This window comes from Saccostrea cucullata, unplaced genomic scaffold (assembly GCF_032062105.1).
Source record: "Saccostrea cucullata isolate Sc308-1 unplaced genomic scaffold, CSIRO_AGI_Scuc_v1 ctg2499, whole genome shotgun sequence".
NCBI classification, from domain to species: Eukaryota; Metazoa; Mollusca; class Bivalvia; order Ostreida; family Ostreidae; genus Saccostrea; species Saccostrea cuccullata.
This window is the reverse complement of record NW_026917985.1, coordinates 1-19,706: the sequence shown is the minus strand read 5'-3', so window position 1 is coordinate 19,706 and position 19,706 is coordinate 1. Positions and strand designations below refer to the sequence as shown.

Genomic DNA, 19,706 nt, shown 5'->3' with positions numbered 1-19,706 from the left:
CATAGGAGGAATGTTATAAATCAATGAATATATTATGAAAATGCGTCTGAGTTTCATTGATACATTGCGTGAGCATGTAACATTGCATAAGAAATTTGAGTTAATTATTAATGTTGTCCCTATCCATTTGTAACAAACATGTAACTTTTTTTTTACTTTCTTAATTTGTTTTGTATTCAAGAATGTACAATATATAAAAGCATTTTTAAAAAAGCAATATATACAAAGTTTATAATATATATCTATAAAAACGCGTGCTGTATAATAATAATAGACCATTAAGAATCCGAATCCTACATTCAATTTTCTATCTTTTTTTTCGATTCATGGAAAGAACAAGCCATTAATTAAATAGAAATGCAAGCTAGTTGATGGTGAAAGACAATAGTTATACCTTTTAAGATTCCTTTTGAAATAAGTGGGCATGATGGAAATCAGCTACTTTCCTCTTTAAAAAAGTTAAGAGATATAATATATTGACAGGGTAAAAGTGTAGTTTTCTCTGAAAGGTAAACTGTTAATATCGATCAGAAGTAAATTTCCAAAGACTGGCCCTCTGTTTAAAATTATAGATTTCTTGATTCCTAATGATAATAACATATATTGCATTCATTTGATATTTTATAAAAATACATGAATAATGAAGATGTATTTTTAAAAATCGTTTCTGAAACTTTTGCACAAAATTTCTTTGCGTTGCGTTGGCAGCCATTTTCAGACTATTTTGGTCTCCTTAAAAAGAAGAGCTCCATATAAAGATATACAAAAATGATCAAAATTTAAAACTAAAATGTATAAATTTTTTCTTTGCCAAATGAATGTTGACAGCTTTAGATACTGTATCTAAAAAAAATAAGTTAAATTTGGTGGTTAATTTGTTGTTAAATTGTTGAACATCCCCCAGCCTCCTTAATGCCAAATGGTAGTCCTTTCAGCTAATTTTTCAAGTTGCACATATGATAAAAACTTTGCATAGATAGGTTTATAGGTACATGAAAATAAAAAAAAATATAATAACTTATGCATATTTTTAATTAAATCATTAAAAAAATAAATATTTTATAATTGACTTTTACGATGTTGTGTTTTAAGGACAGGTAACTCAGGTGTAAAAAAAAATTATAGGAATGACATATAGGCTGCTTCGGCATTGGTATTGTTATGCACACAAAAGGGTTCCTTATATTGTTTTGTATTCATTCCAATAACAGCGTGTCACTTTGCTTGATCGAGCATGGAAAAGTTTCACATGTTGATTACCATATTACTCATCGATTGGATGTATGATTTTAATGGAAGCAATACTACTTAGCATATGAAATACAGAATCCAGCGATACCCTTAAGAATACTGACCAATCCCATTGAATGATTGTTCACGAGAATGCATTAAACAATAATCATACGTGGACAGGCAAAGCAAGTTTTTATCCTTATAACGAAGTAATTAATCGCTATATACAATATGATATACATATTATAATAGTTTCAATGTACAGCCTTACTTATTTCATGCTTTAAATATTCTCATTCGTATCAAAATTAATTCCATTTGGTCAAATCACAAGAAATATGGCGCGTGTTTTTTGCTGGACAGTAAACGGGCTTTGACTGACCACGTGTTGTCGGTTACTACAAATGCCAGCGCTGGAAAGCAATCATTCAATACGATTGGTCAGTGTTATCGGGGTATTGTTGGATTCTGTTTTTTATAGGCAAAGTAGCATTGCTTTCATTCAAATCAAACATCCATTCGATGAATGATATGGTAATCAATTTGTGAAATTTTTACCATGGTCGATCAAGCAAAGTGACACGCTGTTATTGGAATGATAGTAGAATGCAGTCACTCTACCTAGAATAACAGGGTTGAATAAATGGAAAACAGACTATATTCAATACTTTTAACTCTCTTTGACGACTGTTGTGAAGAAGAAAATATAATTTCATTATTTTGTGCTTGCGCTTTTTTGCTTCCCGTATTAAAAAAACATATTTTTACAAGTAAGTGAAACAATTGATTATCTTATTTTTGTTACTTAGCACGAAGGGGGAAGACCGAGTATAAAAATTTAATCAGGTTAGAACTAAGAAGGAGGGTAGATTTAACTTTTTATTTTAATTAAAAATTTTAAATATATGTTGTTAAACGGTGTCCGCAAATACACAGTAAATATGCTTAACATTGCAGCTAAATTTTAAAAACCACTGGATTCTACTGACAGCAAAGAAACACTTAGGAAATGCTAAAAACTGAATTGCATGTAAACAGTTAGATACTTCGGACCTGCTTTGAAAACGTTTCAGCAGTGAGTTATCGTTCATAAAAGCGAACCCTAGCGGCACTTGAAAGTCCTACATATGGGATCTCAGTGTATAAAGCCTTATTCAAAGGACCTGTCTTCACGTCTCATAATGAGATTTGAACCCACGACGTAGTAAGGACCAACTTTTATATTTTGCAAATCTACATTAGACTCTGCTTTGTGTTGTACTTTCACCTAAAAGAAACAAAAAAAGACACTTTTTATGGGTTTCTTCCATCTTCGAAGAAATTAATGTCTTTCTAAAATGCGGCTAGGAAAATCAAAATTCATTCTTTGAATTTTGTTTAAATGCATGTCATTATTGGAATGAAACTGATCATAACTTTCTTGATTTAGAAAAGGACTTATTTTTATAGAAATCCTATAAAAGATGGCGTAAACCAGAATAGAGTAAATGAATCTTTTATTTAAATCGTCATTCATTTAAAACTAGTTTTAAGAAGTCGTGAAAATTTAATTGTGCTATATAAAAAATACTCTTTAAAGGTATCTCATTTAAAAATGAATTATTTGTTGCGGTTACTGGGGTGTAAAAGGAACTTATCCATATTTAATTAAATAGTCAACGTAAAATTTAAATTTTCTTTTATTTTCAAAGGTCTCAATTAGATAATGCTAAAAAGTTTAACATTGTTTATGCTCGGAATCTGTACCAGACCTTTCAGAGTATCATGCATTTTTAAATTTTTATTTGTGCCCTAAAGGTTTCAGGAAATCCATTTTTGTTACAGAGATAACAGCTGCTGTACTTTTTTATGATTCTATGTGTGGCCCGAGAAAAACACATTTATTAAAATATATTATGAAGAGTACCCGGTATTCAGTGATAAAATGAAATCAAAATTTTCTTTTTTCATAATTATGCTTACAGTATATGATTCGCAAATTAGCATTCGAACGTCTTTTAATTAGCATTTAATTAGCTAATTGACGGATCCTATAATATGTTAAATATATGGCATTTTTAGTGCATATATAAATATCATTTCAGTCAATCGACAAGAGGACAAAAACCATGGAAATACATGTATTGAGGCCTTCTGAAGTCCCCCGACTTCCAGACACTATAAAAAAAACATTCCCTGAATAACTTGAATCATTAAATATCCCCTTTTCTGCAGCCCCATTGCAGTCCATATATTGATTGATAATATAAGGGTTTGTTTTAAGTCCTGTTTGGCAATTTTTTTTATTAATATATACCGATATCCATCTTATTTTGTCATCAGAATATCATAGTTGCTGGACCTGACAAAAGGAAAGCGAAAAGGCTGCAACTTGACCTGTTTTAATAATATTGCAAGACAAAGACCGTCAGGCATAGACCTCATTTCATGACATATTTAAATCTCTATTCTATCTAGCTTACAATTGAAAAATCAATATGAATAGAATATTCGCATTTTCATGTTTACCTCGGCACAATCAATCTAGTAAGGGGTAATCACTTTACTAGAATCGTCGCCAAGAATATCTGGAATAAATACATTGATCCATCGTGTATTGCCACATGAAGCGTCTAATATTAATATGTCCCAATGATTACTTTACATACATGTGTTGTAGGATTTCAACATTAAATACGACCATATATAAATATGGAGATCTAAGCTTTTGATTGAAAACATTTGCATAGCTCTTTTATATCAAAATTATGATTGATTTTAAAGCATTCTTCAAGAAAATTTTTCTTGTGAAGACAAAGGGACATTTTATAAATACTCTTCGTTTAACAACAGAAGGAAATATTTTGTCAAATGGAAAATGAAACCAAATGGAGGGATCCAAAATACAAATTGAGATAAACATAACATTTAGCAAAAGACGAGCCGCAAACGTTAACCTTAAAATATTAGCACATACTGCAGTACATAAACATGAAATGTAGTTCTTCTTATGAAACCCATTTGCAAAATACTAAAGCATAATCCTGATAAGACACATTTGAATAACTCCCACCACGTATGGGGCCCAAAATTAATATTTTTGAAGATGAAAAATCAGAAAATCGAAAATTGAGTTCTTGTTGTCTAATAGCGCATATGACTGTTTCAGCAACTGGTATTCAATTTGTCCTAACGGACATGTTATGTTATACGAACCGACGAAATCCAACAATAGATTCGGTGCTTTAAAGGAACATTTAGTCTGGATAATTGTTCATCGTAAAAGCACACTCAAGATTAAAATAAAAACACGATTGTTTCCTGACAAAACAACTCCGTTAAACATTAAAATCAATTCTAATTAAAAAACATAGCAAACTATTGATTTGCCAAGTAAACATACTCTGAGTGTTATGAGAACTAATGAGATTGTGGACAGATAAGAGATCATTACTAGCAAGAAGTACCATTTTACTCCTATACAGTTCTATAACCACATTTTAATGTCAACACTGAAGCTAACCTCGGTATCGGGATATTGTACTCAAGTTTTATGTACTTTGAAATATTAATGTGATAATGTTTAATCCACATCAAGAACGCTCGGCTGCTGGCTTGTTTGATTATTATCTTCCCTGAGACATCATGTATGTGTTTCTCGCAGAAATTGTTCTTTTTCTTCTAGTTGTGATTAAAAATGGGATGAATTCGACCAACACAATAGGCAAGTTTATGTGTAGTATTTTAATCTTTTTTGTATAAGTTAAGATTATATTGGTGAACTTAACTATTAAATAATGTATTGATTTTCCCTTTGAATGAGATTGCATTTGTCATGTAAATGTCAACATTTAACAAGTGCGCTGATTAATAAGCCTTCATATGTAAATAACATGCTGACTTTGATTTTCTGCTACAAAAAGAATGTGATTCAGGTATGAAACATGTATCAGGTTTTATTCAAAATTGGCTGATTTTAAAGACATAAAAATTCATTCGATTACAAATTTTTACCAAGCTGTATGTTTTGGTAAATTTGAGCAAACGTAGACAGAAAAATTAACTTTATCTAATTATGCATATATTTTAAAACCGATTTTTCATCCTTTAATTTATGTTTGCTCTGCTAAAATATATAATGTTCAGATGAAGCACTAAGTATGAATTTGGCTCGTTATCCGCATATTTCACCCATTGTGTTTCTAGCAAACATTAAAAATCGCATGAGAGATACATTGCCGTTGCTATAGAATAACATATTCATCATAAAAATGCAATAAGTTTTATATTTGGATATTTTAATGATAAAAGACTCTTATGGCCAACTTACAAATAATCTGCAACAAAACCTTTTTGTTACATAATCCACATTCCTGTCTACGACGGTGTTATCTTTGTTCGATTGCATTAAATTAGTTAAGGAATCACTGTCTAGTTACTATAGTATGCCAGGGCATCAAAGATAGTGGAAAACATTGGATAATTTGCAGAACGGGCGATGCCCGTTATGCATATATTATCCCATATTTCCTACTATCGTTGATGTCCGTGGTATTCTATACTAACTAGACAGTGATTCCTTATATTTCCATTTCATTGTGAAATAAAATTGTAAATTTAGGCTTTACAATGTAGACATAGATTTAAATTACACGAGAACTCCATAGCCAATGCCATTATCAATAGTCCTAGCTTGCCCACTGACACCCCTTCTAAAGTGTACGGCACTTTTTATTTTTCGGTGTTCTGCAAATAATAAAACACGAGGGGTAGCTTTGGTAGTAGCTCTGGCGAGAGTAAGCGAGAATACGGGGAAATATGGTAAATTATTTACGGAAATGTGGCTAGGAAATGACTAGCACGTGGAGACATGGTAAACAGAAAAGTTATGTTGTGTTTCAATTTTTATCAACTTAGGTGAAATGAAATTGAAGTACATTTCTACAGATTTGAATTCATTCAACTTAAATGAGTATATATATTCACTTTGGTATCATTTTTCTGCATTCATGCATCAAAATTTCTTTTTAAACAAATATACAGCTCAACAAACTTTTTAAACTCACATGGTTTTTCGCACAAATTATTTTAAAGTCACATTGCTATAATGCAAAATAAGTGTAATGTGACAAGAAAATATATTTCTAAAATGATTTATAACTTAATTTTGATCATATTCCAATACTTTAAACATAATTCACTCATAATAATTGGTGGGATTTTTTATGCTCTTGCTTGATATCTTATCAGAGTTTCCAAAGTATTTTTCATTGTTTCTTGTCAAATGTAACTGTCTTTGTATCCGTTCACTTTAAAGCATACTTTTACCTTGCCTTAATACAGAAACAGTGCAGTTCATGTAATATATATGTATTTCGCATCTTTTCGACTGCTTTCTATGTTAAAAAGGTGGCATTTTTTCGGGTTAACTTCCTGAAATCTAGCATCATGAAAGATACCTTCCTTCGCAAAATTTCAAAGTTTCAGACCATAAATGTAAAAGAAATTTCTTTTTGATATTTACAATTTACTTTGTTGAAAGATAAACAATAATTTATTATCCTATCCTTTTACTTGATTTCTTTATACAGTTTTGTCATTTTTCGGCGCTTAATTTCGAAAAAATATAGACAAGTATAGAAAATTTGCAAAGTACCTCGAAAAATACTCATCTTTAAGAAGTAAATTTGAACATTTAAACAAAATAGTATCAAAGAAAGGTCCATTAATAAATTTGTAAAAACCTATGATAGAATCATACACATTTAACATCATACAATTTATAAACAAATTTCCTTTTAGAACACTGACTTTTGAAACTTACGATAATGATTTTAGAGAATGTGCACTTGTAACATGAAACAATATAATACAACAAGGGTTATGTCTCGAACTGAAACTCAATAATTCTAAGTTTTATTGCACGAAAAATGTGACTTTAATTTGTGCGAAAAACCATGTTTAAAAATTACTGTACATGCTGTACATGTATTTGGAACCGGGACTATATTTTTGGCGTCAGCTTAGCAAATGAGGCACAAACATGGCTTTAACTGACAAATCAGATGAATGAGAATTGCATTATGGGTTACTACGGGTACTACAGGAATTTTACACCTGAAGAAAAACCACACAAATATAATGGCGATTGGAAAGGCACAAAGAACACTGTTGCAGCAATTTCGTAAAGCAATTTCAATTGTTCCTTTTTGTCCTATTATTTTCATGCTAATAATGATTTATTATATAGCAATTCATTTATTGAATAAACATAAAATTCTAGGTATTTCTTAGTCATACTACAAGACGATTTGCGTCTGTATTGATTCCTTTGTTGTACTATCGATGAATACAAATGTCAAGTGGATTCCCTGGCCAAAAAAACACGTATGATTACAGATATTGTGCTTTAAAATGCTCAGGAGATGCTGCTCGGTTTCCTTACCTTTCAAGCTCTGGTGTTCTGAACTTGACACAAACTACATTTTTATACATCTAGTTAACAACAAATTTAAAACGCCGATGACATCTTTCATAGTTTCTAATCTTTGTATTTTTTCATATGAACTTTTTTGGGGCCCATTTCACATCGATCATAGATCGACCTGAACCACGTGTTCAAAGTAAAATAAAAACATGTATAGTTACGTAAACGTTGCTATTCATTCAACGATTGGTCAGGTGGCGATTGGTAGGATCTGACGTGCGCATTGATAAAAAATAGCCATATAAGGCATACAATGGTGTGTCAGTGTAAATGTTATTGTAAACATTTATATTTCATACCAGGGTATCGGCCTATTTTGGGGATATTGTTTCTAATGAGCTCCAATTTATACCGTGAATTATCACAAAAGCGAAGATAAAGTATATAGTTTTGGCAATTTCATATTTACTGCCAATTTTATTTACCCTGTAATCTTTGAATGGGTCAACTTAAACCACGTGGCTTGAATTTAAATCACAATAACATTAGTAGGGATGACTGACGTCAAACACAAAGGCTGCTGCATGAGATTTACATGTATATTTGGCCTCCTTAGCGTCAGACACAGACAGATACGCACGAGATGTATGCATATTAGGCCTCCTAAGATCCTGATCTATCGACCTGCCTCATTTCCATTCCGGTAGAATTATCAAGAAATCAAATCCGTTAACTTTCAAAAAGAAATTTAAAATGGAAATATATTGTTTTTAAAAACTGTCTTGCTCATCTAAAATTAAGCGTAATCCCACCAACTTCTTTGGAAGCCTTAAGAATTCATATAAATGACCAAAAAAATGGTATTTTTTTGGGGGGGGGATAAAATGACTACTCATACTAAAATCTACAAGGGTCATTTTTATATAGTTAACTTTATGTCGAATATGCAGGTTTTTTAAGTCATGTGGTCAGTTGCCCGCGTTGCGCAGTCGTTAAAGCGTCTTCTATAGAGTCGCAAAAAATGGAAATGATCCCTACATCGCGGGTTCGAATCTCACTGTGGTACGTGAAGATCGGTCCCTCGAGCTCGGATGAGACCGTATAATCCGAGGTCCTGAACCGCAATAGATGCTGGCACAAAAAGATCCCCACTGCTCAATGACTGTAAGTGCCGAGTAAAGGACAACATTTGTAGCTCTCCTCCAGTCAAAGTGATGGGTTCTTTATAAACATTGTGAAATATTCTCAAAAAGACGTAAAAACATAAATCAATTAATCAATCGATGTGATCACGTCGAGATTTGAGTCCCGGTTATCATTTCATGGGGGGCATTGATCTTATTATTTACACCGGAAAGATTTAAAGTTTGAAGCCCTGCCATTACACACCGGTTTCTTAATCTGACTCTTCAAAATTCCATTTTGATTTGAGAGGAGAAAATTTCTAATTAAAGACAATATTATATTTCCAATTTTCCCTACCTTACTACTTGTTTGAGATTAGTAAACTTTTTTTTAAAGACAACTAAACAATGTTGCATTGACAGAAAACAATGTTTCTATTTTACCGCAAAGATGTGGGTACTAACAGGATATTATGGTGCAGTTTTTCTGAGAATACTTCTGAATTCGGTTAATTTTTTTCCGGATAAATAAGAATCCCATTTACTAAACTATCATATAATGTTTTAATGAGTTTGTTTTAATAAGGATCAATAATTTTTCCTGAAAAATGGACATGTTTGTTTTTATTACATGTAAAATGCTATTGCTTTCTGCAAAAAATACATCTATTTAATTCAATAACAAATCTCTATTCAAATTTTACTTTAAATAAACATGATTTTAATCATAATAATCTGCATTGATAAAAAAAACTAACATTAATTCCTACCCAAAACAAATATTTATTTAAGACACATATTTTCAAAATCTAATAATTGATTTTTGGCCACATATACTAGAGTTAATAATTCATTTCATTTACCAATACTAATATTTACCTTAACGTGATATTACTTTAATAATATGTTGTGTTTTATTTTAGGCATAATCAATAGCATATGTTCCCCCGAGCAGATGGGAAATGAAAGTCTGCAGTCTTCCACGCTAGAACTTAACAACAGTACTATAAATATCATATGGGCCCAGGCAGATTTCTCCGAACTGTATAATGTTCTTCAGAAAGGTAAATCAAACGAAGATGAAATCAAAAATATGGTTTCCAGTCATGAATATGTATATTTTAGGTTCATTTAAATCTAACTCAATTTTTATACTCTGTATTCTAACTGAAAATTAATTTGAAATAAAAAATATTGACTCCTTTCCAATTCATTTGTTATACTTTAAAAAAATATGTTTTTTTGCCATGGGTTGGTAACCCTTAAATAGCGAAATGGTATTTTTCAATTAAACCCTGTGTGTATTTAGCTGTAATAACTTTCACTTCTTATTGTTAAAATTAAAACATCGATTTTCATCAACAGCAATAAAGCATTAGTTTTACTGAAGTATGCAACGTTGATACATGTAGGGGAGGAACAGCTAAAGTCGGACGGACATCGAAAGTCGGACACGTTATTTGTTTGCATTAAAATAAATATAGAAATTGTGTTTCACTTCTTTTCCTTTTATCCCTGTGTAACGCAAGAGTTCATTGGATGTTTTCATTCGCTTAATAGTCCTAAAAACGTTTGGGGCAGCTATAAAACAGAAATCAAATTAGCACATCTCAAAGATCCGGATGAAAGTTCGACCGCGAAAAATTTTCAAAGTCAAAGAGGCTCCATAAAGGAAAGACAAAAGACAGGTAATAGTCCGTATTACAGATTTGCACTTTTTAAAAAATGTTGTAAAAGGTTAATATAAACATTTTTTTTTATATGAATTGGTTTCAAATAAAAGTGTTTGATTTAAAATTAAAAATTAATTTAGTGTCCGACTTTACATGTTGTCATGAAAGCCAGACATTTAAAGTCGGACACAGTGACAGAACGTGTTAATATTTTCTAAAGATGTGTATTTTTCCATTATTTAACAAATATCTAGAATTAAATGAATTTATTTTATGTATAGATATACTTATTACAATGATTTAATTTTATTTATATAAAATTATATCTATATAATTATCTCACCAAATATTCCCTGTCAAATTCTGCCAAAAAAAAAAAGAAAATAAGAATAATTGAATTTAAAATAAAATTTAATATAAACGAGCCATTCGGGTTTTTTTTAGTATCGTCTTAATTTTACTAGTTATTGTTTTGTCAATATAAAAATACAAAATTCTTACTTACCTTTAAAAACGAAAATATTGTGTTAATTACTCGATAAAACTAAATATTTCAGCTTGAAAACTTAGTTTGAAGAATGAAGAAAGTAGCAGTTTACTGCGTATATGCCGTGGGGATGCATCACTGGGGAAGTCGCGAGTTGGCTGTAGGAAATGTTTTTTATATTAAAGACGAGCCAGAAAATCCACGAGACAGCAATGCCGTATCGATTTATGAAGACAATGAATTAAAGCGAAAAAGGGCCTACCTATCTCGTAGTGACGCTTTAATTATATCTCAACTGTTTTAAAAAAATCTAATCTGTGGGAAAACATACCTAAAAGCAAAGGGTCCTGCAGAAAAGTTTCAGAAGAGATGCGGACCTAAACAACGCTGCAACATTGGGTTCATGTGCACAGAAGAAAATGTTCAAAAAATTAAAGATTTGCTCTCGGAATATCAACTGAAAGTGTGGTGAAAAATAAAACGAAACTTTAGATTTAATTACAAACTGAAATCACTTGTAATTAAAATAAATGAGTATTAAAATTTAGTAATTACTTCTTTTACTTTAATTTTACAAATATACCAGGCACGTGAACTCGTTTAAAAGTGGGAGGGGGGTGGCCAAAAAAAAATCAATTTACGTGAAAATCAAAACCAAAAAGAAAGCAAACAACATATTGCCATAAAAATATTTAAGTCTTTAGGGCAGCGTCCAGGCAGAATTTGTTAAGGAATATTGGGTTTGTTATGATGCATTGGCGTCGGAAGCAAATTGAAATTTGGGGGGGGGGGGTCTAAGTGAAAGAATAAAAATTTCAAAACTACTTTTTTATTTCACCTAAACTGCAAGGTTTCTGTTGAAAGTTGGGGGGGGGGGGCTAAACCTTCGCCTTAATCTTAATGTTCAATGGGCCCATCATCCCACACAGTGGGTTGTGGGTGGGTGGGTTTCGACGCCTATGTGCTGTCTTTATGTCATAATTTTAATTCAAAATAAATAGCTGCAGTATGTTAAAAGAAGACATAATGTAGATTATTTTTTTTTTATTTATAGAATTAAAGGATGACATATAGACAAAACCCATATTATACAGAATTTTAGAAAAAAGTATGTTCCCTTTACCTTTCAGACAAAAATGGCAAAAAAGCGTTCTGCAAAACGGAAAATTTTGCGGTATAAGCATGAATCCTTGGTTAAGGCTGTGGAAGACGTTAAAAAAGGTGTGCTATCTGTACGGGCGGCTGAAAAACTTTACAATGTCCCCAGGTCCACCATTTCCGACAAAATATCAGGTCGGAGTGACCTTGACACAAACATTGGACGTCAACCTGCACTCCCAAAGTTTATTGAAGAAAGAGTGGTGGGAAACGTCCTCGAGGCATCCAAAAGAGGGATGGGGATTTCCCGCAGGCAACTTTTTGCCAGAACAGGAATCCTCTGTCAGAGGATGAAAGTTGCAGCTTTTAAAAATGGGGCTCCAGGTCGGGGGTGGTGGGATGGTCTTAAGAAAAGACACCCGGAAATTACAATTAGAAAACCGGAGAAGCTTGGCAATTCCCGTGCTCGTATGCTCAATCCCACGGTTGTTAACAAGTATTTGAATGATTTGGGAAACATAATTACAAATCTTAATTTGAATGACAAACCACACAACATATGGAATTGTGATGAAACTGGGAAACAGTTTCAGCACACACCTGTTAAGGTGATCTCAGAAAAGGGCGCCAGAAATGTAGTGGGACGTGTATCTGAAAACAGAACTAACATCACTATAATGGTCTGTGTCAATGGCGCAGGAGGGAAAATGGCCCCAATGGTAGTTGTGAAGGGCAAAACATCCGCCACTCTTCATGGTCTTCATGTTAGTGATGCCCCACCTGACACGGTATTTGCGTACCAAGAAAACGGGTGGATGACGGAGGAGCTCGGGGAAAGGTGGTTCCGGGACGTGTTCCTGAAGAACTGTGGACCGGAGCGGCCCCAACTCTTAATCTTAGATGGCCACTCGTCTCATGAGACACTTGGTCTTCTGGAGCTGGCCATGAAAGAAAACATTCATATTATCTGCTTGCCCCCTCACACAACTCATGTACTGCAGCCACTGGATCGATCAGTTTTCGGACCCTTCAATGCAGCTTACAACGCTGCATGTTCAGAATTTCTGTCAGAGTCACCTTATCACATTGTGAACAAAAGCAGTTTCTTGAATCTTTTCAATAAAGCTTTTCAGTCAGGAATCACTAAGGAAAATATAGTAAACGGATTCAAAGCATGCGGGATAGTCCCTTTTAATCCAGGTGCCATTTCATCTGACGCTTTTCATCCCTCCGTTGCCACTGAAGTAGTTCCGCCCCACCAACATACTTCTCCAGATAACACCAGATCATCCCCAGCTTCTCAACCCACATGTACCGTGACTCTGGCTACTTCTGACACTGCAATTTTGGATCCGACTTCTCCGCCGATTCCTCTCTGTGCTCATACCGAGACTCAGTCTATATGTACTCCTATCTCCATTCCTGAAACACAGAGTCCTGAAAGTATGCCCTCTTGTAGTGCCCTCTCTATTTCTAAGTCTTATGATCATCCCGAGGGTTTGTCCACAAGGATACCCTTCTCTACTTCTGAATCACAGACCCCTGAGGCTATCTCTGCATGTACTCCCCTTGAGCTCTCGATTTCTGACCCCAGCTGTTCTGATCGAGCCTTAATTCCTCTGGAATCGGCATGTTCCGACGACACATTTGTTCTTGATGACCCCGAAGCTTTGCTGTCCCTAATAACTTCTGGACAATGCCAGATAGTTCCAGAGGACACCGCCGAATATAGATCAGCTCATGAATCCGAACTTCCAGAAACAATTTCCGCGGGTGATTGTCAAAGTCTGTCTGATGATGGGGATGTCTCGCCTTACGCATCAAAATCTACCTCTGTTGAATCTGTCTGGAATAGTGTGGTTGAGAGTATATTTCTACCCCCAAGTCACCCCAATACAGAGAAGGGCACTGGCACTGTAAAGAAATCAAAGTCTAAAACATCGCATCGATTGCTAACAACAAAAGATGTCATTGAAGAGAAGAAAGAAAAAGAACTGAAGAAGATGTTAAAAGAAAAACTTAAAACAGAGAGAAAACAAAAAATGAAAAATAAAAAACAATAAATTGTGCAATGTGTGCAATATTGGGAGAGACTGTCAGAGATGAGTTAATTTTGTTACGTGTTTATCTGAATAATAGGGTTCTTTATAATAAAGGGATATATGATTTTCCTTGTATTCTATCTGAGTAAACATGATTATGAGATATGATAATTTTCCTTTACTCTTCCTGAGTATAATGATTCTGTATATAATTCGAAAATAATTAAACTATCAGAGGCTTTACCGAGGGCTATATAATTATTTAAATGTGACTGGGTAACTTCACCGCGTATTCTTGGTAAAAGGGTTCCTAATAATATAAAAAAATCATGCGCCTCGATCTTGTTAGACCTACTACCTCCTGACTCTCAAATTAATTCTTCTAATACCTTACCGCTGGTGCACCAGCCTTACGTTTGTTTGTCGTCGTCTTCTCTGTAACTTTCCCGCCATCTGTCATCAGTAGAATTCCCCGCTTCTGCCAATTGCACTGACTTATATACCCTTGAAACAATTTATTCCCAAGGGGTGTCAGGTCATTCCATTCGATGGGGGTGCTCTGTACGTTTCTCTTACGTTTCAGTTTTAACAGTTTACTTCATAAAAGATATTGTTTATGGTGCTTTAAATCGATAGTAACATCCAAAAATTGGCAGCATTAGTAATTTAATTATTTAATTACTAAGACAATTATTGCATAAATTAGATAAGCATTAAAACGTCTGTAATAAAAATAAGCTATCAGCATAAAAATAAGCAATTATTTAGCCCTATTGATTGGGTAAATAAGATTATTATTGTATAATATAAGAAAACAAATTGTGTCCGACTTTAAAATCGTGGTGTCCGACTTTCACTGTCTTTGTCCGACTTTAGCTGTCTCTGCCTTATCGTGTTTGGTTTTAATTTATAGCGAGTATAATTTTTTAACCAATGAAAACAAGCGATAGAAAGGAAGCTAAAAGGTCATACTATGTAATGCATAAGTTCTATTTATATATTATGCAGTTAGTTATCTAAGCTAAGTGTTCAAACGAGGGAATCCGAAAAAGTGTCCTATCTATTACTGAACTTGTGTTCAAGTTTATTCTACTATGAAGAAGATACATGTTTATTGGACAATTTCAAGTTTATTTTGGACTTTCAGTAAGGCGTGGCATTCTCGACGTTACATAATTAGCATCTGAAATTTACAAAGCTCTCCTTGACTGTTGAAATATACATGGGATAGATAATCGGGCAACAGCCTATTAGTGTATCGAAAAACTACTAATATGGTCTCCTCCGGCAAAGAGGTAGAGCTTTAGTCGCCTCATATCGTTGTCAACAACAATTTAAAGCCTGATGTTATTTACATCTTCACCAATGAGAATCTGTTCTTCATTTTACACACGCTAATTACATAGCGCCTAGAATACCACGCCTTACTGAAAGTCAAAACTAAGGTGGAAATCGCCCTAAATGTGTAGTAAATAAAATGAATAATAATTTATTATCACAGCATAAAATTAGAAATATAAGATGTTTCTGTGTCAAACATAATATATTAAAATTTACATTAGAAAACAATCAGACAGAGTATAACATTACATGTGTTGGTAAAAACTACATCCATCTAAAATAGTTATCTTTGTGAAATATTTGTATTTCAAAAAACAAATTATTAATCATTTTTGTTATCTTTATCTGTTTTATCTATTCTAGGCCACGTTTATCAACTTTCAAAAATACTGACGAAAAAAAGTATTGACTGTTACTTAATACGAATAAACAATCTAAATAATTGAATTAATTTAAATTATACACTTCTTTCAGAAAAAAAATAAAGTTATTCTTCTGATTAATTATGGATATTTAATCAAAAATATTATTTTAATTTAGTTTTTGTTGATAAGTTGTCAAAAGGACTCTAAATAGAGAACTCAAATTTTGTTTAAAGAAGAAGGTACAGTTTGCGCTTTATTGTGCCCGAAAAATTTAATGCTCTTAAAAGGTTATGAAATTGATTTTAACAATAGATAAGTAGATGAATATGATAAATTATGAAAGAATATGGCATGAAGTAGGCCCTATCTGGAAATATGGCGTCATTAATTGGGTCCATTTCTAAGTTTAGTGCAGAAAACCTTAAAATAACATTTCTGTGCTAATTTTCCTTTAGAAAATAGTGCCTGCCAACGTCGCCCACTTTGATTTTTGGATATATTATGTAAACAGCTATGAAAAATCACAAATCTCAAAATCTTTCTGGGCGACGGTGGCAGAGTGTGTTTTCTTATAGAAAATTCCACTGAAAATTGGTGTCTTTAGCAACTTTAAAAGAAATGAGAAAATGCATAAGTAAATGACGTCACAATTAGCAATAAGAAGGTCTTATGAGAAAATCGATTTGTATATTCTTACTGCAGGGAATTCCTTTTATTCAGAAAGAATGCATTTTGATTTCTTATATCACTTTAGTATTTTAGAAAAATGTCGAGTTTAATTTGCATTGAAACTCTACCTTCTTCTTTGACATCTTAGATACCTTAAAGTTTTCAGACAGTTTTTATGTTGCCCACTTATGCACAAATTTGAACAAAAAGATAAGATTTTGTATTAAAAAAAATAATATTTTATATTTTAGTCAAAGAAATGAAAAAGAACAGCGCTGATCTTGTTTACGTCAACTCCACCAATCATCGCATCATAATGACAATTTCAAATCTGAATACCACGCCTACACTTCACCTGAATGATGTAGATCAAGAAAGCGTGGAGAGTCTTGTGGCGCCAGAAAAGTATCCCTATTGCCATGAAGTAAAACCAAAGCTTCACAATACTCCCACGGAAGCCTGCTTATCAATCAAATTTGGAGAAAATTATTTTGATGAGGAAACACTTTCGGTTATGGTGGCTCGAATACTGACGCATCTGCATTGGAAATCTACAATAACATTCTTTGAAAATGCAACTGGTAATTAAACGACGACTGTGTTTTCCTTATTACGAGTATAAGATTGTGTATTTCTTATTTTTCATTCAATTAGTTTGAGCAATGGATATTAAATATTTACATTGAGAGTTTTTTTGCTATGAATTCCAATGAAAATCTACAATATTTGACCACCTTTAATACACACGTAAATGTCAAGGTGGGAAAATCACAATAGTAACTAATTATATTTATGTTCAATATACAGAGAATATCAAAATATGTATTTTTTGGCTCAGGTGAAATATTATACCCAATTTTTTGTGAAAAGAACAAAAATTATAGACTATATGTTTTGTTTAATTTCCCATAGCAATGCTTATATACATTTCAATATCATAAAGATCCTAAACACATCAGTTCTGAATAGCACTTAATTTCACAATGGAAATAAAAGGAATCGACATGTTTAAAGAGAAAACATAGAAAATAAAAAAAAATAGTTGAAACATATATGGATAACGAACAGTATTCAAGATTAAACAAATCCATAAAACAATACAAAATAGAATCAGAGTAAACACGGACCTCTGAAACATCAGAGTTGGGATTAGGTGTCATGGAGTAGTATTAAATTACTTTTTTTAGGATGTAGTCGATTGTGTAACTTCGCCTGTTAGTGTTGACAAAATAAATTATGTGGACACGGGCAGGTGTTGTTGATGTAGACCATCAACATCCAAAATCAAGAATTCATACATTAATGTTGTGATCGTTCAATCTAATTGATGAAATAAACTAGGCGAAAAACAATTGAACATTTTGAAATACAATTTTAAAACTGTTTTCTCTCTATTTCAGCGCACAATGTTGGAAAAATCTTGGAAAGAGTGAACGAGATTGGAGTTAATCATAGAACTTATAATGTTGACAGTTTGAAGGACGCAGAGGAAATTCGGGGGGTACTTGATTTAATTCATAGTGAATTTACTGAAGGAATGGCAAATATTACTCTTGTCTGTCAACTGAACTGTACACGCCGTGTACTGAATGAGGTAATTTATTATTATTATTAAGAAAATTCGATTTTGAAGCAATGAGTATAAAGAAAATAAAACTTTAAGGTAAAAAAAACTCTTAACATCATGAACATATGCCCACAAAAAAAAAAAATGTTCCTTATGGGTCCTCCACACCATGTGACTCGTGACGTTTTTATAGAAAAAATACTTTTACTTCCTGTTTTATTTAGTTTATGGATGGACGATTTGGCCTAGCACCGTTTGTAATTACAAACAATGAACACTTGACGTGATCACGGAGTGATCGATTGAAAAAGATGTGCGGTTTTTTTTTTAATTAAAGAACAAGAGTCGTCTTGGATTATGTTACATAATAATTCATAAACAATTCAACAGGTACCGGTTGGTATGACGAGAAACGTTTAGGTTATTTATACTCTCAGGCTAATCAACCGAGTCTGTTTTGATAGTTGAAATTTCGGCACACTAATTTGTGCGTTTCAATAATACATTATCTCATTGTGTGTTTATAAATATTGATAAAATAGTGTTTGTTTCTAGTTTTCCTCTTTTATATCTGTCCAGTTCAGTGGCCAGTAATTTTTAAATATAGTATGGTGACGTTTGCGGAGACTTGACGTTTTTGAGTCCCAGGCAACAGGAAAGATAACTCCCAAAAGGAACTTTGATAGCAAAGATTTTGAAAATGTTGTTTTCAGTGCATTTGATTTTAATTAGATTTTTAAAATGTAATCTAATTCATTAATGTTTCTTCTCTACAAAGGGAGTCTTTACTGATTTTTTAAAGAAAATGATTTTATGTACTTTTTATAAATAAAATGAATATCTGTTAAAAATATGTTGATCGATGAAATTGAGTTTTTATGGTTATTCTGTATATACAAAAGGGTAAAACAAAATTTGTTGTGCTATGTATGAAAACGCCTTAGGAAAAATTTCTTCAAACTTGTGAAATTATTGTTTTAAAAAATCAGTATAAATTACATTTTGATCCCTGGACAGTTTTTAAAGGTTGATATGTTTGTTAAAAGTAATGCTCAATAATATGAGAACATAATAAGCTGTAGGTGTGTAGAGGATCCTTAATGATAGGCTTTGGAGGACCCTTAATGATAGGCTTTGAATTATAAATATAGAGCTTAGTATATTTCAAAGATATGGGATATTAGTTGCCTACACAGGAGAGGCATTTCCTCAGTGTTACAACCATAAATCCGCATGTTTAGGTTTGAGCCTTGAATGTGAGAGAATAGTTTTTTATACTCGAAAATGGTGTGAACAGAAAGGAGGATGTCTGCTTACAATTAAAATTAATGAATTAACCACACACACACACACACACTCACACACACACACACACCCTCACACACACACACACACACACACACACACACACACACACACACACACACACACACACACACACACACACACACACACACACACACACTAAAAAAACAAAACACAGATGATGAATGGGTATAAATTAAACATAAAAGTCTCAAGTATCAGAGTATACAACCTTGGTTTGTATTTTTATTAGTAAATAATACATGTAGTACTAGAAGAACTTAGTTTACTTTTTTGGCTACTGGAACTATGCAGAAAGTGCATCTGATTTTTTGAAATAGTTGTTTCTATTCTAACAAATTTCTTAATCATATAAAAAATGAATAAGATTGGGCA

The 19,706-nt window shown here is 32.6% G+C and overlaps 2 protein-coding genes across 2 annotated transcripts; both read left to right on the top strand.

Annotated features, from left to right (window-relative positions):
- Positions 1-9,214: 9,214 nt before the first annotated feature.
- Positions 9,215-18,032, top strand: LOC134274165 (uncharacterized; the record flags this gene model as incomplete). Its single annotated transcript, XM_062756449.1, has 4 exons — positions 9,215-9,239; positions 9,687-9,827; positions 16,690-17,019; positions 17,839-18,032. Coding segments are annotated over exons 1-4 (690 nt in total), but the record flags the coding sequence as incomplete, so codon positions are not given.
- On the top strand, positions 12,060-14,114 carry LOC134273989 (uncharacterized). Its single transcript, XM_062756245.1, has one exon. The coding sequence runs from the start codon at positions 12,060-12,062 to the stop codon at positions 14,082-14,084; it is 2,025 nt and encodes a 674-aa protein (XP_062612229.1). The 3' UTR covers positions 14,085-14,114.
- Positions 18,033-19,706: the final 1,674 nt, after the last annotated feature.